Source organism: Euprymna scolopes, chromosome 37 (assembly GCF_053919585.1).
Source record: "Euprymna scolopes isolate OS-2025 chromosome 37, ASM5391958v1, whole genome shotgun sequence".
NCBI lineage: Eukaryota > Metazoa > Mollusca > Cephalopoda > Sepiida > Sepiolidae > Euprymna > Euprymna scolopes.
In genome coordinates, this window is record NC_136518.1 from 87,930,748 (window position 1) to 87,954,626 (window position 23,879).

The 23,879-nt window shown below is 32.5% G+C and overlaps 1 protein-coding gene across 7 annotated transcripts in view; it reads left to right on the plus strand.

The window, feature by feature from the left end:
* Positions 1-23,879, plus strand: part of LOC145261281 (rapamycin-insensitive companion of mTOR-like) — a 435,824-nt gene that overhangs the window by 326,153 nt on the left and 85,792 nt on the right. For 6 of the 7 annotated variants that reach the window (XM_080119764.1, XM_080119763.1, XM_080119761.1 and 3 more), the window contains one exon: positions 4,472-4,582. The exons of the other annotated variant lie outside the window; for it this stretch is intronic. In XM_080119764.1, coding sequence (XP_079975890.1) covers positions 4,472-4,582 — 111 coding nt within the window. The remainder of the gene's footprint in view (positions 1-4,471; positions 4,583-23,879) is intronic. 7 annotated transcript variants of the gene reach the window in all.

The window sequence follows — 23,879 nt, forward strand, 5'->3', positions numbered from 1 at the left end:
AGAGGTTGCAAAGAGGAGAAAAGGACATCTCCTACGAGGCTACGAAGTCTATTTTGAACTCTATCAAGGCAGGACAAGTCCTTTCTAGCAGCTCCTGCCCAGATGTGGCAACAGTATTCCATCCTTGGACGTACCTGGCTCTTATATAGATAGAGAATAGAATCAGCAGTGAGATATTTACCGGATCGATAGAGAGATCCCACCATTTTTCCAGCGGCCTTGGCAACAGATTTGATGTACGTGTTCCATTTAAGATCAGGAGTAATGGTCAAGCCCAGAAGCTTGTCAAAACTTGAGGCCTCCTGAAGACGAGAGCCATTCATTTCAATTGATGCCAGATGTGGATTAGAATGTTGATGATGTAAAGAGAGAAGCTTGGTTTTAGATGCATTAAAAGTAACCAACCACTCCTTTCCCCATTGTACTACGTGCTCAAGATCAGAGGAGAGAGAATTGGAGAGAACTTGGTCGTTTACTGTCTTAGATGTGCTACCATAAATGGTAGTGTCGTCTTGTTTCAAAATGAAAGCAACCATCTGATATGATGAAGCCGACATTGACCAAACATTACATCGTTTTATAGAGACCACTGGCTGTCCAATCGAGTTTAGCTTTTTTTTATACCGAAAAATTAAAGCAACATGTGCCGATCCGAAAATGTTGAATATTTAACGTTTCAAAGTCGGGCAAATTAAATAGAGAGGCGATCCCCCCTTGTTGAGTCATAGATATTATCATTTAGATGTGATATAAAAAGTTTTAAAAATGAGCAACGGCCTCGAGAATCCGCCAGAAAAAAGCCTTTTGAAGACATGCACAAAAAACGAACATACATACATACATACATACACACATTTTTGCTTTTATATATATAGATTATTGATAATGCAAACAAAATAAAAATTTTTTTTTTTATTTGGGATAAGTTAGGTATCAAAATTTATGTTTTGGTGTAGGTAGAATAAATTTTCTACATAAATATATGTAATTCATTGTAGCAAAATGTGTTTATGTTGATATGTGTATCTGTTTGTTTGTTAAGTGACTATTATATCATGAAGGCCCTCAGTTGGGTGAATAAATAAAGTGATAAAGCAGGTGGAATGATTGACCTTAGCGAATAAGAAGTTAGGAGTTTTCAATCATTTCCAGATAAGATCAAATTCTACATTTTGTCCTGGTGGTCTCCAAAACAATGTTGCTCATTCCATTGGTGGTTGGGTGTGAAAACAATGTAAGTCAAGATAAATGATCGTAAAAGCCCCCCCCCTCTCTCTCTCTTTGTCTATCTCTCTCTCTCTCTCTATATATATATATATACATATATATATGTAGATATATATATATAGAGAGAGAGAGAGATCGTTTTTTTTAGCTTAGTTTTGTTTCGCATATACAAACATGTATAATAGTTTATAATTTGTTGATATTATTTTCATAAGTATGTATACAAAAATTAGAATTAATAAATTTACTAATTATTAAATAAATGGTAGAAGATTCATAAGTTAATTAAAATTGTTGGTACGAATAGTTGGGTACTAATGATTACTATATTGTCCAATTTCTACTGTACACTCTTTAACCCTTATCCTTGAGTGGCCTCTTGGCCTTGATAATGTGGTGATGCCTATGTAAAAAAAAAAAAAAAAAGACACTCCCCCTAATAAACAGGAAGCTGGTTTTCCCCAAAGTTAGGTAAAAACAAACAAACCAGGTTACTGACCTCATTAAAAACTGTCCCGCAGAAAATGTTAACTGCTGAATAGCTATTGCTTACGATCGCCACGTGCATTAAGCGAACAGACTTGCAGTAAATAAAACACTGTCTCGCACTCAAAGTTCACGTCATTAACTCATCACAAATGGTCGCATGTTTTTTTTTTTTTCACTTTACTATTTTCCAACTGCGTGTCAAGGCTTCGGTTTTTCTTTTGAAGCAACCAACGATTTTTCTTTTCATTTACCCAAAAACACACACACCTACAAACACCCGGGCAATGCCGGTTACCCCCTGCTAGTCTATATATAGAAAAGGCAAATGCGACGCGCGCATTTTTGTATGTCTCACAAAGGCTTTTTTCGCCATGATTCTCAGGGGGGGGGGGTTACTTTACTATCGCTTAGAAGTGTTTATATACTCCCTAGACCATAATATCTAGGATTTGGGAACGCGCGTCATGTCTAGATTTATTTACATCGACTTTTATAAAAATCGCGCTATTTCGCTTTGTAGCCTGTTTCTCCTGCTTTTTAGTATAAATAAAGGGAAACTAAATTCAAACGGTGCGTGTTCTCGGCTTTCGTGCCAGAACGTTCAGAAAGCAATCAGCTGTTGATCAATGCAGTGGAAACCTTATATCAGCCAATTGCTTTCATATGGACATCCCCTATTTTTATGGGGAGCTGGTTTTCAACCCGACATCTTGGGGAAACTAAACCAAAACAAACTTGACTGTGGGATTGATGTTTGACCTAATTCACTTTTTAGTTAATTCATCATGTTTTTTGGGGGTTTTTTTTCGCTTTCGCCTCAAGGATTCAAGTTCGACCCCCCCACCCCCTTCAAACTTTTTTTTTGATTTTTCAAACACCCAGCCACCACCAAACCATTCGTTTATTGGGGTTTTTTTGGTTTTTTTTTAGAAGTTTTAACATTGTTTGTTTTTATAACATTTAAACAGGGTTATTACTTCGCTTTGTAATCATCTTACCTCCCCCACACACACACGCCTCTATAAACCCGGGCAATGCCGGGTACCCCCACTAGTACTTAACTAATACTTTAGTAAGCTGTGCATGTAGAGTTGTTTACTGTCTCTCTTTAGCAGTTAAATGGTGACTTGTTAAATACTTATTTTCATCATAATTTGTAAATTCATGAATGCTCGTGCATAGCATAGAGCATTATAGGAATTGTTTCATAAATGTGGGATTTGGATGTTTTCTTTAATAAAAGAAAAAATGTCCAAGTAGATAAGCAATACACTTAAGGCAGGAGCCTCTATTCACCGAAATGTAGTCGAAAAAGAAATAACACCAATGCGCAAAAGACAAATGCAAGAATGGGTGGCTATTAAGTAAACTTTTGTACATTTAAAATAAAAACATTTTTACGTTTTTTTTTTAACATTTTTTTCTTTATTTCATGTTTTTAACTTAAAATTTTTTAATTTTTTTCATTAATATTTTAATTTTAAATTATCTTTTATCTTATTTATTCTTTTTATTAAAAAAATACTTTTTCTATATTTTATTTTAAAGAATTCTTATAATTTGTTTTTGTAAATACTAATTATTTTTTAATTATTTTATTTAAATACATTAAATTTTTGATAAAAATTCAATATGGCGTAATGGAAAAATAAAAAGGTATTTACAGTCTCTCTTCCAATTTTCGGATTTTAATCATGTCAAATCACACTTCAATTCCTTTTGATGGATTTATTGTTGCTATTTCTTCTAATGAGTTAAGGGCATAATAGATTCACTGATTCATATAGTAATTAAGTGATTGATTTTGTGCTATGAAACAGATACTGTCAAGAATTGTATAAGCCAACTGAATTAAAGGAATAAATTATAAGATGGTCAACATCATGAATTTTGGAATATAACTTTTTGTCATTTATTCTCTATATTGCTCTGTAATTATATTGAGCTTCTTAAATAAGGATTGATATATATTATAAGAAAATATATTTCTACAGAAATATATATATCTATTACACTGTGAGCATTTTTCTAATGTATAATCGCTCTTTAATTTCTGTAACCGTATGGTTACTCTGTCCTCAAGATAATAAATTCTTTATCTAAAAGAAGTTTTATATGTTCATGTGAATTAACAGATGACGATAAGCTGTGTACCAGCATGTATAATGAAGTCTACACACCCCCAGACAATGTGATGATAGAAGCAAAATCTCTCGAGAAAATGGGAGTTTAGTTTTGTTTCAGAATGTTTACAAAAAATTATATATTTTTTTTGCTTAAGTAGAGTAAATTAAGTGCAATTTTCAGTGACAAAATGTTCATTTATTTCACTAAGTGTATTTATCTGTTCACCACCTGAAATCATATCAAGCATCAGCAGGAGCAGATATGAAGTATTAGTATTGTTTGTAACCCCCCCCCAAAAAAAAAAAACGTTTTATTATATGCAACTTTAATTATAAAAATTGGAAAAGGTATGCTGTCACTTTTGTGCATAAATAAGTAAAAAATGTTACTGTAGATGAATGATTCATTTGTAGAAGGCAGAAGGTCACTTCGGCCGAAAAATAGTCCGAAAGAAAACTATGCAAATAAATGACAAATTGATTTTCTGCGTTATTATTTATCGTTGTTCTGCTAGTGTTTGAATACGCTAAGATATATCAGCAGAAGTGCGTTTGCGTACATGACCTGCGACCTGTTAGCTGCATGTTGCATGTATTACTGCACAACTGTCTGTGACTGTTTCTTTCAGGAACAAATGCGTCCACCGGTCACAGTCATGCACACAGAAGAAAGCCCCCACCCTTGGCAAGTGGGACACATCCTCAGCCCGCAAATCAGGCTCCCAGGAAAAGGATGAGAGGTGACATTTGCTACTCCCCCACTTTCAATCACTATCCCGACCCCATTTGGTGGGTCTCCCTGCTGTCTCTTGCCTTGATACTTCACCTTACTGCTGCCCAGCCATCCCCATTTTAAACTTAAATTTTAAACTGCTGCCCCATCTCTTCATCACAACTTGAGCTAATGCTATTTTTCACAATTGCTTATTTTTTTCATTTTATTTTGTTTTTCACATATCCTCATTTTGCTTATGAAGCCTTTTTTTTTTTTTTTTTTTTGCTAAGATGTTTGTCTTTTCTGATGAATGATTCTTTTGTTTTTTTTACTTTGGTCTCTGACCCCTTTATTACTTTCAACTTTGCTACAAGGGGCATCCGGCATTGCTCACTGCAAATTCATATCTGTGATTCAGGGTTTTTTTTTTTTTTTTTTTTTTTTTTTTCAGCATGTTAACCAATTTAAAAAAAATAATTTTTATGACTTCTATTTGCCTCAAACAAGACATATTGATATTGAGATGTAAGGGGCTGCTGTGAATCAGATTTATAGGGGCATCCTAAGTGGAGAGTTGTGCAGTGAAATGTTTGTTCACATTACATTTAAATTTCTGACTGTTAGTCCAGTCAGAGAGATGGGAGAAAAGGGGAAATTTAAAAGGCAATTAGTTTGAGGGAAGAAGCTATTAGAATAGAAAGCTGGAGATCGCCATAGTGAAGCAGTGAGATTTTGTTGGGGGTATTTGATCGCTGCAGTGAAGGGGTGGAATTTTGCCCATATTTAGAGAGTACAAGTGCAATAAATTCATCACAATTTTTGTGGAAGTACTTGTAAAACAAGGAAAACAATATTAGAGTAAAGCTTGTTAGGCAGTGCAGGGCCTATTTGGTTAGAGACTCTTTTTCTTACTAATTCGAAGACTAGATGTTGGTGCACCAGAATGGCAACAATACTCTATGCATGGTTACTTAAAGATAGAGGTTACTTGTAGAGGAAGCCTTTTTCTGAATTGTCTTGTGAGTGTAACTTGAATTGAAAACATATGACTATTTTACCTATAACTAGTAGGGTTAATCAGGGGTTCATACCTTTCCTTAATGATATGTGGAAAGTGCTTACCAAAAAGCACTATGACCTTCTACTAGGATATTTAACATCTGCATTATTTGCCAATTATCAGACAAAAATCAAGTCAGCATTTTAATCATTTGACCTCCAAATAGACTAGAGAAAAAGGTAACCTCTTCAAAAACCCAATAGAAAAGGAAGGAGCTACAAGACTGGCTGAGAAAAAAAAAGTCTATTCTTTTATAAAAAGAAATCATTATTTTAGTTCTAAAAGTGATAGACTCACACGATTGACTCAAATGTGGAAATGTTTATAGCTTTTCTATATAGAGTTCACTTCTAACCGATCATTATGAATTTGTAAATCATTAGATTGCAATTCAAACAAAATTCCTTTAAGCTGAAGCTTTAAATTTTACACATTATCTAATGAATTTTATTAGAATTTTTTTTTTTTAATTACGTTTTCACCCTAAACAAGGCACATTGCCACTTTGATGTAGGGGACTACTATCAGGGACATAAGCTACAGGGGTACTAAGTGGGGAGTTGGGCAGCAAGATGTCGGTTAGCGTTACACTTGAACTTCTGCATGTCAGTACAGTAGGAGAATTGAAATAAGAATTTTAGAATAAGTTTAGTATTTTATGCTGATTTTCATTTTTGTAAAAGGACATAAAAGTGATGCAAACCTGTTTGGGGAATTAATTGTATGTTTTCTATGACGAATAATCTTGTTTTTTATATAAATTCATTAACCATTTTCTTTAAATCTTATTGCAAAAAAAAAGATTTTCATTGTTTTTAGTTTTAATAACTTTCGACCATCTTGACCCATAAAAATTTATCTTGCTGATAATCATTATTAAATTAACAAAAATATTTTTTAAAAAATGTGTTTTATTTTAATTGCATGTGAAATAATCATAGATTTTTTTGATTGTAACTAAAATTTGTTCATCATAAAATATATTTAACTGATTTGTTTCTCCAACTTAAAAAATTATTTCTAATTTAAAATAGAAATTTCCCTTCCTTTGTCTCTTCCTTCTTCCCCGTTTTTTTGTTGTTGTTTCCACCTCTTTTAATCTTTTTACCTTTTTCTTTTCAACCCCCCTTTTTATTTCCCCCTTTTTTCTCCTTTTTATTTTTTCTTATTTTTCCTCCTTTTTATTTTTCCTCCTTTTTATTTTTCCTCCTTTTTATTTTTCCTCCCTTTTTTCTTTCCTCTCTTTTTACTTTCCTCTCTTTTTTCTTTCCTCTTTTTTCTTTTCTCTCTTTTTCTTTCCTCCCTTTTTCTTTCCTCCCTTTTTCTTTCCTCCCTTTTTCTTTCCTCCCTTTTTCTTTCCTCCCTTTTTTGTATTTCTTTTTCCCCATTTTATTTCCCTCACTTTTAACTCTGTTTCCATTTTCTCTTTTCCCTTTCTCAAACCCATTTTCTTTTCCTCTCTATTCCCCCTTTTCTTCCCTTATTTTCCTCCTTTTTTCCTTCATATTTTTCCTTTTCCCCTTTTCTTTCATTTTTACTCCTTTTTTTGTTTCTCTTTTCCTTTTTTTCCTTTAAATTTCTTTTATTTTTTAATTTTTAATTCAGCAAAATTTATTCACATATTTTTTTCCTTCATTTTTTCGTTTCTTTTTCCAGTGAATTTGAGACAAAATCCAATTTCTTGTTTTCTTTGTTTCAATTAATCTTTTTTTGGGGGGAAATTAATTTGCAGTCATGTAAATAACAAAACTCTTGCTTCTCTTATTTTTCTTCCTTTTTTTTCTAAACTTTCGGAACAACCCATTTATTTTCGTGCGATGCTCACTGGAGCAGAAGCAAGCAAAAGTCAACAACGATGTTTTCTTTGTCATTAAGCAAACTTTTCATCTACAGCAACTGAATTGAAAATGTGTTGGCACACATATCTAAACATGGAAGCACTCAATATATAATCTATTCTCGTAGATAAAAAGAAAATACAACTTGTTCACCCTTGAATATTTTGGAACAAGTTTTTTTGTTTTTTATTTTTGTGGTAATTCTTGGAGGAATGTCAGGACTTTATATTTATTTATTTTTTTTTCTAAGAATTCTGACACATAAATTAAAAAAAAAAAATAAAAAAAATGAATAGCCTAAAAAATAAAATAAGCGAAATTATATTTCCAACGAACACAGACGCTGAGCTTGGCTATTCATGTGTAAACTGTCTACATATGTAAATAAAAAATACTTACATATATAATTGCCGTTCGGTTATCAACTTTTCAACACTCTTAGATCACCCATTTGTTTTTTATTCTGCTTTCTAAACCTCCCAAAATTGTCACCAGAAAAACCATCATACCTACTGATGATTGTTAGTGACAATGAAACATATGCCTGAGACTATTATAATTAAATAAACCAGTAATACCTAGCTTTTATTAACTAATTTTAAAATAAAACAGATTTTACTCGTTTTTAAGCAGAAAAAAATATGATACGATTATTGTAGGGCTATTATATAAAGAGTAGTTGTTTTTGTGAATGTGTGTTTGTATATCTAGCTAAAAGTAAAAAACTACAAACAAAAACTTGCAAAGTTGGTATATTAATTGGCGTTGCCCTGGATCAGGGGTCTCCAAAGTTTTCAAATGGAGGGTTATATTACTGAGTTTTTAGAGCTACATGGACCAAAATAAAAAAAAAAAAAAATGGCACTTATGCTATGTTTAAATAGAATTATAAAGTTAAATTCAAGTTTCATGATATCTTTATTTTTTATTAAATTGTTAGGTGGAAGTACAGAATAGTTACAAAACACCCTCCACTCCCCATGTTAAGAATGACTTTCTAAATAATGTTATTTCAGCACAGTAACATAAGTATCCTCCAATACCTGGACATGTTTTATACGGTTTTGCTCATTAGCTTTGCTTTTTAGTGAAAACTTCATCCTTTTAATCATTATCTGAACAAAAAGAAAAATGAAACTATTTTCAAACATTTCCATTTAAAATTAAAATTTTTCCTAAATACCTCCTACTAAGCATAACTAAATTTAAAATTACAAAGTACTTTCAATAAGTTTCCACACTTTTTCATCTGGGCATTTTTATTGGTAGTACACACATGAAACTCTAGTCCTCTTCGAAGTAATCTCCTCCTGCTGCAATGCACTTGTCGTTTCAACAATTTCTGGAAGGCCTCATGGAAGTCCTCTTGAGTGAGCATGTCAATAACTCTCGTCACAGCCGCTTTCATCTTGATTGTCTCATAACGACAGCCTTGAAGGTTTTCTTTGAGATTAGGGAATAATCAAATCACAGGGAGCAAAGTCAGGACTATAGGGAGGGTGAACTGTCTTAATGCCCATCTTGGTCAAATAGTTTGTGATAAGGATGAAGATGTGAACTGAGTGCCCTTAAGACAAACTTTGTGCAAATCTTCCACATCTTCAGTTCTTCCGCAAATAATTGTGTGTACATTTCCCACACTGACATCAAACTGTGCACTTATTGTCTCTATAGACACATGACGGTCCTTATCCATGAAATTCTTTATTTGGCCAATCAACTATGGTGTTATGACTTACTCGTTCCATATATATATATAATAGCATTTCCATCAAGTTTCAGAAAAAATTTTTTTAGTAGGCTGTTTTATCCACATTTGGAGCCATACTTTTGGACATTTTTTTAATTCTCTTCAAAGAAAAAAATGCAAACCTCCCCAAAGCATGCTGTAAAGTACATTAAATACAACCGGATGAAAAATTAGTTACAAGCATTTTTCAAAAAGAATTCTTGCATAAGAAAGTCAGTAAAAATGTATGATTTACAGTCAAATAATTGAGAATAAGCTTGAAAAATGTTATTAAAAAATAGTTAAAATAAATTAATTCTAGTAGTTTCTTGTCAGATTAAGCTAAGCTTTAATATTTTATGCCTGGAATTAATGATTACCTTAAAAATCAATTGGTCACCTTCTCTGCTTCAGCTAGGTGAAATGAATGAAACAAATTTTGAAATAACAAAACTTACAAACAATTTTACTAGTTTAAAACTATGCAGATCGATAGAAATTTAACTTATCCATTTATTTTTGGTAAAATTCAATTGTTGTACATTTTATTTAGTTTTCATTTCTTTGCTAAACTTTTGCCAACCAGTATTAAAATGAATTGAGGGCAGATGACACTTTTCGTTATGATTCTTTTTGAAAAATACATAAAAAAGCCTACAGGATTTTTTTTTTTTTTCTGAAACTTAATTTAAATACAATTTTATTCTATATACATTCATATATTAAGCTCTATTGTTATTGCATGAAAAATATTTAGCCTTTTCCTTTTTTTCAAGTTTGAAATAATTTGTATCGATATCAGAATTTTATTTTTCTTTTAGTTCCGGGCAACACCAGATAGGTGTAGTTAGTTTAGATAGATTTTTAATTTGTTTTATATAAAAAAAATGTTTTTAATGTTTGTTTCTTGTAAATTTCATAATTCAGATTTTTGTTACTTTTGTATATTCTTGTTTTTCCCTTGAATTTTATTTATTTTTTTTTTTGTATATTTTTTTGTTTCTTATCTTTTTAGAAACCCCATTACCCCATTCACCCTAATCTTCTGATGCTGACCTCTTTATCCCCCCCCCAACATCTGCTTTTTAACTGATTATCAATTGCTGATGAAGAAGATCATTATTGATTGAGGAGGGGGGGGGCACAAATTTATTCAGCCGAGATTTAATAATGTCTCTTCTCGTCCTTTCTTTTTTCTTTTTCTTTCTTTCTTCTTTCATTTTTCTCTTTCTTTCATTTGTCACTTTTTCTTTTTTCTTTTCTCTTTTCTTTTCTCTATTCTTTGTCCTTTTTTCTTTGTTCTTATTTTTTATTTCTCGTTTTCTTTTTATTCCCTTTTTCTTGATTTTTTTCGCTCTTTTTTTTTGTTCTCTTTTTTTCCGTTCTCTTTTTTTTCCGTTCTCTTTTTTTCCGTTCTCTTTTTTTTCCGTTCTCTTTTTTTCCGTTCTCTTTTTTTTCCGTTCTCTTTTTTTTCCGTTCTCTTTTTTTCCGTTCTCTTTTTTTCCGTTCTCTTTTTTTTCCGTTCTCTTTTTTTCCGTTCTCTTTTTTTCCGTTCTTTTTTTTTTCCGTTCTCTTTTTTTTCCGTTCTTTTTTTTTCCGTTCTTTTTTTTTTTCCGTTCTTTTTTTTTTTCCGTTCTTTTTTTTTTCCGTTCTTTTTTTTTTCCGTTCTTTTTTTTTTCCGTTCTCTTTTTTTTCCGTTCTCTTTTTTTTCCGTTCTCTTTTTTTTCCGTTCTCTTTTTTTTCCGTTCTTTTTTTTTTCCGTTCTCTTTTTTTTCCGTTCTCTTTTTTTCCGTTCTCTTTTTTTTCCGTTCTTTTTTTTTCCGTTCTTTTTTTTTTCCGTTCTTTTTTTTTTCCGTTCTTTTTTTTTTCCGTTCTTTTTTTTTTCCGTTCTCTTTTTTTTCCGTTCTCTTTTTTTTCCGTTCTCTTTTTTTTCCGTTCTCTTTTTTTTCCGTTCTCTTTTTTTTCCGTTCTCTTTTTTTTCTGTTCTCTTTTTTCCGTTCTCTTTTTTCCTTCGTCTTTATTTTTTCTTTCCTTTTTTGTTTCTCTTTTTCTTTCTAGTTTTATTTTTTGTTTTCTTTTCATTTTTCATTTCTCTTTTTTCTAGTTATTTCTTTAGTTTTTCTTTTTTTCTTTTAATATTTTTCTCCTTTTCTCGTTTTGTTTCATTTTATTTTCCTTTTTCTTCTCGATACCTTTTTTCTTTTGTTCTTTTATCTCCCCCTTTTTTTATTTCTCTTTATTTTTGCTTTCTTACCTTGATTTCATCATTTTCTTTTTCTTTGCCATTTTTAAAATTCATTTGTTTTTTTACCTTTTCCTCCTTTTCTTTTTTTTTAATCTCATTTGTCATTTTTTTTTAAATCTCATTCGTCATTTTCTTTTTTTTTTTTAAATCTCATTTGTCATTTTCTTTTTTTTTTTTAAATCTCATTTGTCATTTTCTTTTTTTTTTTTAAATCTCATTTGTCATTTTCTTTTTTAATAATCCATTCTCTTTTTGTTTTTCCTTTTTCACTTTTTGTTTCAATTTATTTTGTAATTTTTTTTCGTTTTCCTTTTTTCACTCTTTCTTTCGTTTTCTTTTCTCTATTTTTCATTTCTTTCTTTTTCTTTTCTCATCTTTTTCTCTTTTCCCTTTATTCGATTTTTTTGCCATTTTTTGCTCTTATTTTACTCCTTTCCTTCCTATTTTCCATTTTCTATTCCACTTAATTTTATTTTCATCTTGCACTCACAATTTCTAAGTACACTTCATCTTGACCTTCCTTCACTTGAATCAACTCCTAAAAAGCATTCACTTTCTATTGTCTTTTTGATTCTTCATTGTATATCAAAAAACATTGACAATACAATGGTATATAAAAAAAAAAACCCACAAGAAATCAAGCATAATCTTCGGTTTTATTTCAGACTGTTGAGTTGGGTTAATTCTTTCTTCTATCATCTTCCCATGCATGTGTTCTTTATAAACTGGTGATTGCAGCATCTTTTTCGCAGAACACTCTCTCTTCATCTCTTGCGCTCTTTGTGTACTTTGGCTTTTGTCCGACTCAAGAGAGTAATTTCATTTTCTTTTTTAAAACTGCCTTCCACGTATTTTTTGACATAATAACGCCATACATTTGATCTTTTTTGTTTTTTTTTGTTTTGGCTTTTTTTACCTTTTCCTTTGAAGAGTTCCTTTTTTCCTTTCTTTTTCACTCTGTTATAATCTAGCCCCCCCCCCCCACCATATCGTTTTCAGTTTTTACTTTCTCATTAGATTTGTTTCCTCTTTCCACTCCACTTCTTTAGTTTTTCCTTCTCTTTCTACTCCACTTCTTCCTCTTTTATATCCCCCAGTGTTTGCATTTTTTAAAAAATTTTTCCTTCCTCCCCTCCTCTCTTAGATTTTCCTCCTCCTCTTTCCGTTTTTATTTTCTTAGTTTAGCTCCTTGTTTTTCTACCCCCCTCTCTTTATTTCCCCTCTTCTTCCTTCTTTTACTGCTTCCCCTGTTTTTCACCCTGTCGGTGGGGCCACAAATTGACTACAACCCCATGCAAAAGGGTAAAACCCCACAGAAATAGGGGCACCTGTTTTCCCAAATCTTTTCAATTATTGATTTGGTGTAAAAGCAATGTGCCTATTCTCACTGTAAAATCTCCTAGGAGGAATGGATACTTAAGATAGCCTAAATCCAACCATTTTAAGAGTAATGTTTTCTAAGGATATAAAATAATTATTCTATCTTTCTTCCTTTTTAACAATTTCATTCCGCATTAAATAACTCCTCTTACTTCTACTCCTTCCTTTTTTTTTTTTTTTTAGTTTTTCTCATTCTTTTTTCCACTATTTCTTCTTTTTTAGTTTTCTTCCTTCTCTTTTCTCTTCTCCTCCTCCTTCTCTTTTCTCTCCTCCTTCTCTTTTCTCTCCTCCTCCTCCTCCTTCTCTTTTCTCTCCTCCTCCTCCTTCTCTTTTCTCTCCTCCTTCTCTTTTCTCTCCTCCTCCTTCTCTTTTCTCTCCTCCTCCTTCTCTTTTCTCTCCTCCTCCTCCTTCTCTTAACTTCTTCTTTCTCTTCTCCCCTCGATCTTAATTTTATCTGCTCTTCTTTGTCTTTGAATTTTCCCTCCTTCCCACTCCTCGTCTGTTAGTCTCCGCCTCCTTACATTTCCTCTCTCTTTTATGCCTCCCCCCTCTCCTCGCACGTCTCTTCATTCTCATGTTCAATTAACCTGTAGGTTATTATCGCTTCCAAAAAATTTCTGTTAAATAGAAAGTTTCTTAGTAAGCAGTAATGTAAGCGTGGACAGAATTCAGTTTGGATCTTTGGATAAGTTCCACCCACCCCTCCCAACATCCACCACCTCCGGATATTTCTCTTTTCTTCCAATACATTCAGTCCCCTTGCCCCTTTAGCACCCACAATGGCTGATACTGATAGATTGACCTGAGAAATAGTTCCGTGTAGAACCTCCATTAATATAAACTTGAGATTTTCAATGTAGAACTAATTCACTTGCCCCCCCCCAACTCATTGAATAGGCCATTTTGAAATCTTCCCAACCGCAAAGTACTCAGAATCTCTGTTCCGACCAGCCCCAACCAAAACAACCTGCATTTTCCTTCCCAACTCCCGACCATTTTGTGATCTGCGTCTCCGCCTAAATTTAGCTGATATTTATTTGACAAGTTGCAGTGATAATGTTTAATTTTTCCTCATCGCAGAGATGCGAGCCGAATTATGAAGTGCACTTAGGATTAATTGCACCCTTGACCCCCAACTCGCACTCCGCCTCAGTAATTGATGGGAGAGAAAGGGTCAGTTTTAGGGTCATACATTATTTTTCTTTCCAACAGATCTATTAGACGAGTCTATTCTTTCCAATAGCCATTATTAAATTTGAGGTTGGGGAACAATGAAGGACAGATGACAACAGATTTTTTTTAATCTTTCATTCGCAAGAGTTTTTTTTTTTTTTTTTTTTTTTAGTTTTTATCTTCCCTTGAGTAACTTTTAGTTTTGAGATTTTTATCTTTTCTTTTTTTTACTTTTCTGTTTTTCGTTTTTCTCCTTTACACCTCTTGTTCGTTTTCTTTTCTTTCTCAAAGACTTTTTTTTTCCTTTTTTATTTTTACAGGGTTTTCTTTTTCATATCTTATCTTTTTTCTTTTGGTTTTCTTTCTTATTCCTTTTTCAGGATTTTCTTTTTCATATCTTTTTTTTCTTCTTTCTTATTCCTTTTTCAAGGTTTTCTTTTTCATTTTTTTTTGTTTAAATTTTGGGTTTCCATTTTAATTTCATTTTCCATTTAGTTCATTCTATTTTTTCTTTATTCGTTGCATCCTTTGTTTTTATTGCATCATTCATTTTTTCTCTTTATTTATTAATTTTTTTAATGTTTCTTTTATTCTTTTCTATTTTCTGTACTTTTTTTAATTCATTTTTCTATTATTTCCTCATGCATACTGTATTAATGTTTTGCTGCATACTGTTATCTGTTTTTTCTTCCATTGAGTTTTTAAATGTTTGATTCTATGTTCTGTTTCTGAAAATCAATTTTTTTTTTTCAATTATTTTTTTTTCAATTAAATTTTTTAAAAGATTTGTTTTTTTAAATTTTTATATTTTTCAATTAATTTTGCTGTTTTTAAATTTTTCTGTTAAATTTTCTTAAAACTTGTTTTAAAATCTTTTTTTTTTTTCAGTTTTTGTCAACTTTTCTGTTCATTTTTTTCTGTTTTTTCCCCGTTTTTTTCTCGCTGTTGTTTTTCCTGTTTTTGTTTATTTTTTCTTTATTTTTTTCTTTCTGTTGTTTCAAAATTTCCAATTATCAACTGCATTCAAATTTGCCTGTAATACAAGGTGCCTTAAATAAGTTCCCAGGCTTTTTTTCATATGGGTACTTTTACTGATGGTACACACATGGAACTCTAGTCCCCTTTGAAGTAATCTCCTCCGGCTGCAATGCACTTGTATCATTCCAACAACTTCTGGAAGACCTCATAAAGGTTCTCTTGTGTGAGCGTGTCAATACCCCTTATCACAGCCTCTTTCATCTCCTCAATGCTCTCATAACAACAGCCTCTAAGGTTTTCCCTGAATTTACTAAATAACCAAAATTCACAGAGAGCAAGGTCTGGACTATAGGGAGGCTGAAGAACTGTGTTGATGCTCATCTTGGTCAAATAGTCTGTGACAAAGATGGAGGTGTAGACTGGTGCATTGTCCCACTGGAAATGCCACTGACCTGATTTGAAGATGTAGTTGTGGACTAATCTTCTGAGTACCCTTGGGACAAACTTCATGCAAATTTTCTGCATCCTCAGTTCTTTGAGAACAATTGTGTGTACAGTTCTTACACTGACATCAAATTGTGCACTTATTGTCTGTATAGACACACGACTCTCTGTATCCACGAAATTCTTTATTTGGCCAATCAGCTCAGGTGTTCCAACATCCTTATTCCTTCCACACCTCTCATCATCCCTCACAAACTCCCTGGCTTCCTTAAATCTCCTATGCCACTCAAAAACTGCTGCTCGATTCATACAAGATATTCCAAAAGCAGTCTGAAGCACTCTGAACGTTTCTGTGGCATTTTTTTCCAAGTTTAAAACAGAATTTTATTGCATATCGTTTTTCTAAAGTATCCTCCTGTCCAGATTGTAATTTTTGAAATTCACCAGCTGTGACAGTCAGGCTTTAGTAGGGTGTATTCCAATTCTTGCTGTAGCTGTTAATTTAATCCTGAAATCATAAAAATTGGTCAGTCATCTCATAAGATGTATAGCAATAAAAGACGAAAATTTTAAATTCGTTTTACAAAATGTTTGGAAATTTATTGAGGGCACTTTGTATCTATTACCAAAATATTGTCATGACGATTATCATTACCGATATTACTTATTGCTATTGTTCATATTATTATTAAGGTTTATTTCCCTGAAAATGACTAATAAAATATTTGAAAGCTATAGGACAAATGGGAAAGGAGATTTTCATACATTAATTGCAAGTTTTCTGTATTTTATCAAGAAAAAAAATCAGTGTAATAATTTTTCATCCTCATCTTAATAGTTGTTGTTTTACCACATTTCGGCCAACTTATCCAACGGTTTCATAAATGCACATGCGTTAATTGTTCACATGACAGATTACTTTAGTTAAGAATAAGTAGGTTTGAAAACACTTAATGATCGTGTCAAGCTAGCCTAACGGTTATCATACTTGACTTGCTGTCTTAAGGTTTTGGTTTCGATCTCAGTTGGAGTATTTATTTTTTTTTACTTACAAGAATTTGAACTGCTTTCCTTTTTTTTTTTTTTTTTTTACATGGAGGTCACCACTTATCAAGGCCCAGAAGCCACTCGGGGATAAGGGTTATTGCGTGGACAGTAATCAATGGGATAGTATCCTAGTAATTGTTAGTATTGGAGATTTGATAAAGTGTCTTACTTAAGGGAGCGATTCATCAGGAATTTGTTTATGTTGGACTTGAAGACATCCAAGTTGTAGTCAGGTGGGAAACAGGCAAACGGAAGAGAGAGTTCCACAGGCGTGCACTTCTAAGAAAGAAGCTTTGTTTATGGAATCTACATTTTGATTTACAGTTTCTTTTTGTCTTTTTTATTATTTTTTTTCTTTTATTTTTTTTAAAGGATTTAACCTTATATTTGATACTTACGGTATTTTTGTTTATAATAAATAAGAATTTTGCATTAATTAAAATATAATAGTCGCATATTTTATGACTGGGTAACACCAGGCAGTCTACTGGTAGGATTTCTTATTCTAGTTATTAAAATTTTACAGAAATCTGACGTATCTGAATTTTAAGCCCCCCCCCCTCCGTTTTTATTCCCTTCATCTAAAAGTCAATTAAAGTAAATATAGCCCACATTTGGACCCAGTATGCCTAGCAGCTATGTTTTGTTAGTTTGTAATGATTGCTTAATTAGTTTAGGAGTTAATCATGTCCATAAAAATAGCATACCTAACTTTTGAGATAGAAATATTCTGGATTTCGTTTTCTAGTTGAGCAACCATTTTTTTTTTTATTGTTTGATCAAACTTGTCAAGAAATGTCATTTTTTTTTTCTTTATGAAAATAAAATGTCAGCAAATTTCTTGTTTCTATTGCTTGTCTTTTATCTTTTTCCCTCATATTTACATAATCACACATGCATTCTTGCTTATAAACACACACAAGGACCCATACATAATTATACACTTACAGATAGGTACACACGCATACAGATAAACACGCGTGCATACATGCATAATTATAAAGATGACACACATATAAAGCTCTGTTCATACTGACTGATAGCGTCAATTTGCTAGATCGGTTTTTGTTAATGAGTCACCACTTAAGGCTAAAAGCCACTTAAGGATAAGTGTTAATGAGATGGCTAGATGTAACGTGTTCGTTACACTCAAACCTCTCTTGGACCCCAAAGTGTCCAGCACCATCGAAGAAAGAACGAACAAATAAAAAAAAAAAAAAATCCGACAGCTTTTCTTTTTGTTTTTTTTTTGGGGGGGGGAGGATTTTTAAAACATAAGTCGTTTATTACTGTTTTTCTTTCTCCCCGTCGCGACACCAGCTTAAAGAGTATCTCGCTGCCACTGCGGAGCCACGTGGCCATCTCTCCTGGCACGCGTTTTTCTTTCTGCTCCACTACACGCCGGCCGTAGACAGCCATTTCTTATCTTCGACTTTACACGTTCATCTTTTTCAACAGAACTTTTTCTTCTCGTGACCATGTGGTGTTTTTTTTTTCTTTTTCATCTTGCATACTTCCTAGTTTGCATTTGTGCTTTTTTTTTTCGGCAAGCCAGCCATCTTACAGGTCCTGCCAATATTTTCTCGTGTGCTCATATATGCTCTGTTACATAGATTGTCAGTTAAATATATTATGAGAGGATTGAATGGAATTGGATTTTTTTTTTGCATATAATTTATCAAGCCCATTTGAAGGTAAGCGTTTTTTGTTGTTTTCTTTACTTAGTTACCACTTATCCTCAAACGGCTTTTAGTCTTGATAAGAGTTAATGCTATGGATAGAGTATCAGTTAAATGATGATGAATATTATGAGAGGATTAAGCTTAATAGAAGATTAATAAAATTTGATTGAGTCCATTTGAAGATGAATTAATAAAATTTGGTGGCGACTTAAGGCATTTTCTAACAAGTTTTTCTTGACATACTCTTCATCTCCAAAAACATGCAAGGTGAAAAGATTGTTAGATGATGAATGTTATGAGAGGATTGGGAATTGATAATGAAATTACTAAAACAAGTGTAAATTTGTATGAATTAGCATTGACTGACTTGAATTTGTTTTTGTCATGGATTTAAAATTTGATTCCTTTGATCTTTCACATGTTCAAGTTTGAAATATTTTATTTTTATTTTTTATTTTTATTTTTTACTCATTTTTTTTTTTTTTTTTTAAATTCTTGGAGATGAGGTGTCACAATTTGTGTATTCATTCTTTTTGCAGAATGTTATCCTCATCATTTTATAGTTGTTGTTTCACTACATTTCAGCCAACTCATCCCCTGGCCTTCTTCAGGTGAAACAACAACAATTAGGATGATGGTAACAGTCCACAAATAACAATCAGTTATTCTGCGCATTCTATTCAATTGAGTGTTTGACATTATCGAGAAGTTTTTAGGCCTTCATAAGGCATTTCTCTTGGACATTAGTGGTGAATAGTTGGCCTTTTCAACTCTTGTATGAGGAATAGTTCCGATCCTCATTCAGTCGGGTTACATTGCCTCGTCATAGTTGACACTCATTTCTCTTGCATTGCTGCATCAGTTTTTTCAGCTTTTTGAATTTCATTGTATGTCAGAATATTTATGATCCTTCCTGCTAGCCGTTGCTTCCACGTCTCCATTGCAATTTTCCAGTTCACATTTCACAGCCACCACTCAAGGAACATTGAATTGCCGATGCAATCTTCTATCTGTATAAGAGCCAGGTACGCCCTAAAATGGAGTACTGTTGCCACATCTGGGCAGGAGTTGCTCGGCACACCCTATCCAGCCTTGATAAAGTTTAAAACCGGCTTCGAAATCTAGTAGGTGATGCTCTTTTCTTTTCCCTACAACCTCTTTTCCACAGAAGAGATGTTGTGAGTTTGTCTCTGTTCTATCATTATTTTCATGGCAAGTGATCGACTGAGCTCCAATCCATCGTTCTCCCTTGCCAAATTTTCACAAAAAACAACCACTATAAACAATTTCCTTCTACACTCTATCTGTGCCTAAATTTAAATGCAGATTCCATGAACAAAGCTTCTTTCCCAGAACTACACACCTGTGGAACACTGTTCTGCTGGCCTGCTTCCCAGTGGAATACAACATGGTAGCCTTCAAATGCAATGTAAACAAGTTCTTTGTTGAGCCATCCCATAATCAAATTCTACCCAATTTACACTATTAACTATTACTACACTATCACCTTACATTCATTGACCCTTATCCTCGAGTGGCCTTTGGGCCTTCATAAGTGATGGCTCCCAAGTACAAAAAAGGTTTTTTTAAGGTTGATTTTTTAACCCGGCATGAATCAAACTTGTATTATTCATAATAAAATTTATATACAAGAATGGTTTCAAATATTATTCACAATAAAATTTATATACAAGAATGGTTTGAAATATTATACACAATAAAATTTATATACAAGAATGGTTTGAAATATTATTCACAATAAAATTTATATACAAGAATGGTTTGAAATATTATTCACAATAAAATTTATATACAAGAATGGTTTGAAATATTATTCATAATAAAATTTATATACAAGAATGGTTTGAAATATTATACACAATAAAATTTATATACAAGAATGGTTTAAAATATTATACACAAGTAAATTCACTTTTTCTGATCCTTAGGATAAGTGCTAACCCGAAATAATGAAGTACATTAATTCTGAGAAGAAACCCAACAACCTCAACGATACCTTCGGAATGCATCTTGCCATATTGATCCGAACCTATATTTCATGAAAAATCCTTGCCTGGATTATCCGCAACTGACAAGTGCTGTCCAATCTTGAATGATTTTAACGAGATGTGACTCATGGTTGGATTTCTCATCCTCCTCCTCTTTCTCTTCCCTCTCATCCATTCATCTTAATCCTATGATAAGGATGACGTTGAATGAAGCTTTTTATCCATCTTCTAATTTATTGATATTATCATTATTACGTGTTAATGTGAAATCTTTGCATAGTTATTTTTTTTCTCATTTTGTTGAATATTTTATTATCATGCCAATCACTCTCTTCTCCACGTCTAAGAAGGTTTCCATTTTTGACACATTCAGGAAATGGCAGGCTCATTTTCATCATTGAAGAAAGCATTTTTTTTTTTTTTTTTTTTGACAAGGCTTAAATTAAATATGCTAAAGGAAAAGAGGACTTCCTATGAGTTCTAACTGAATGTGTGAACAAAATAAAATGCCTCATTGACGTGTGAAATTCCCATGTATGGAATGAGTAAGGCTATCGGAGGACATATATTTTTTATTTTTTTTTTTTTTTTTAATTTTTTGTAGCAATAGCTTCGTCTAGTCCATCGTTAAATATATCTTTAATGAAAAATAGGCAAATAAATAAATGTCTAGAAAATTTTTATTATTTGAAAGCAATTTTGCAATTGGCTGATAACACTTGGATTAATCAAACCAATGTTCTCATCTTGAGTGTTATTTACACAATGTTTCAGTTAATGTGACCTCCAACCTTCTTTAGGTATATAAGTCGCCATGTTTATGCACCTGAAGAAGGTTGGAGATTACATCGACCAAAACACTGCAAATAATGCTCAAGATGAGAACATTAGTCTGATTAGTTCAAATAATAGAAACGATCAGCCCTCATCTAAAATATTCAGAATTGTAATTGATGCATATAATACAGACATCTTGTAATAAAACAAGCAAAACTAAAGAAAAAAATTAAAGATGAAATGTGTATATATATATATATATTATTTTTAAAATTATCCACTGACACGTGTTTCGTCGTTTACGACTTATCAGAGTGGCTAAATCTTGAGACGAAACACGTGTCAGTAGATAATTATATTTTTAAAATAATATATATGCCGATCCCCATGTGGGGATGCCAAATTGGTTAAAGGGAAAATTATTCCCAACTCGTAAAATAATGCACTTTATAATAATCCAATTATTCCCAACTCGTAAAAATGCACTTTCGTAAATAATTAAATTCATTCAAGACATATCGCAAAAACAAATAACATACATACATACATATATATATATATATATTCACACACACAGGATGCCCCACTTAAAAGTAGCCCAGAAAATGTAGAGAGGAAGAACATTCTTTCATTGTTTAAATTACCTGCAGTGTCATAAAAGATGCTGGTAGTGCTCCTAGTTGACATCGATGCATTTCTGGGCACGTTTAACGTTTGCAGATACTGCCTGTAGATATTCTCTGGTGATTCTCCTGATAGCGTTGGTAATGTTCTCCTTTAGTTGGTCTAGATTGTGAGGATTATTTGCATAAATGTTTTGTTTTAAAGTCCCTCAAGATAAAAATCACATGACAAGTCCGTGGAATGTAGTGGTCATAACTCTTTGCTCATTGTTCTAATAGACTTTCACAATCACTATTATCTGCTGCAGTGAAAACACCATACTTGAAAAGTTTTAGATGTTGATTTTAAGAAATTAGAAAGCGTAATCTGGGTGGGGGTGGGGGGTGGGGAGATTAATTAGATAGATTGGGCTACTTTTAAGTGGGACACCTGTTATATCTATAAAAGTGAAATTATCTGTTTGCGTTCATTTCCCTATCAAACTACTGCCAATTTTCAGTCTGCAGTTTCGAAATTTGACATAAGGGGTATTGAGATTTGGGAAAATCTTTTTGATCTATTTCTGACCAGAAATTTGGCTGTCAGGGGGTCAAAATTCAACGATTTGACCTTTGAAAACTCTACCAAACTCTTTTGCCAATTTTGGGTCTAAACACTTGAAATTTTAGATGTAGGTTCATTGGACATGGATCAAACTTTTTGATTTGATTTGAGCCCAACACAAATGTTAAGGGGTCAAAGTTTAAAAAAATTTACCTCTATGTCTACCAAATAACTCAGCCAGTTTTTGGTCTAAACATTTGAAATTTTACATTAAGTGTATTCAGACATAGGGCAAGCTTTTTAATGGGGTTTTTGGCCAAACATTTGGCTACGAAGGGGTCAAAGTTCAAAAGAATTGATCTTTGTGGTCTCTATCAAACTATTGAGCCAATTTTGGGTTTAAATATTTGAAATTTTACATAGAAGGTATTCAGACATGCAGCAAGCTTTTTAATCAGTTTTTGGACGAAAATTTTGCTGTCAAGAGGTCAGAGTTGAAAGAGTTGACCGTTACAGACTCTACCAAACTCCTCCGCCAATTTTGGGTCTAAACACTCGAAATTTTAGATATAGGTTACCTGAACATGAGTCAAACTTTTTACTATATATATATACTAGCAGGGGTGCCCGGCGTTGCTCGGGTGTTTGGAGGTGTATGCTGTGCAAAAAAACAAAAAAAATGGTTAATTTTTTAAAACTTTGACCCCTATTATGACCCCTTAAAATTTATAGTTTCGGGCTCAAATCACTTTATTAAGTTAGATCCAGGTTCAAGGAACCTATATCTAAAATTTCAAGCGTCTAGACCCAAAATTGTCGGAGGAGTTTGGTAGAGTTCTTAAAGGTCAAATCGTTGAAATTTGACCCCTTAACAGCCAAATTTTGGCTGACACCCGTCACATCGATTTTCCCAAATCTCAGTACCCGGTATTTCAAATTTCGAGTCTATAGACTAAAAATTGACAGAGTTATTGCGTAGGGAAATGTACACAGACAGACAGACAGACAGACACGTTCACTTTTATAGATATATAGATATATATATACACACACACACACACACACACATATGCACATAAAGGTATGAACAGTACACAGGACTCGAGCAAAGCCGAGCTGAACTGCTAGTGTACAAATATATATATATATATATATATATATATATATATCTAATTACTTGTGTATATATACATCGCCTATTTGTTGTTGACGTCTTTGGGCTAAGTAATTTGTTTATCCTTTAGAAAATACAATCCTACTATAATAGAAGGCAGCCATTTTTCAAAATTAGGGGAGTTAATTCTGCATTAGCTTACAAATACTTACTTCCCTTAGTAGAGAAAGACATTAAATGTACACTTTTTTTCAGTACTTGTACAGTTTAATCAAGACATTAAAAAATGAAAATATTGAAAAAATATTATATTGTACGTATCCGTTTTGGACTGAAGATCTCCGGAAAAAAATTTCATTTAATTTGATCGAGTAGTTTTTTTGTTTTGTCTTTTTTTTTTTTTACAGCGGAAAAACACATTCTTATGAGAGCGCATTGAAGTTAGCCATTATGGAATTTGTTTAACATGCCATGGGGAGATAACTTTTAAGCACCGACACTCCCTCCCCATCTTTATTACTAGCTTTTCTTCCTAAAAATCGAACCTTTTGCTCGGTATCATAATAAATTGTTTTTTCGCTGTAAAAAAAAAAAAAAAATTCTACTTGATGAAATTAAGTGAAATTTTTTTTCGGAGAACTTCATTCCATAACGGATACATGCAATATAACCCCCCTTT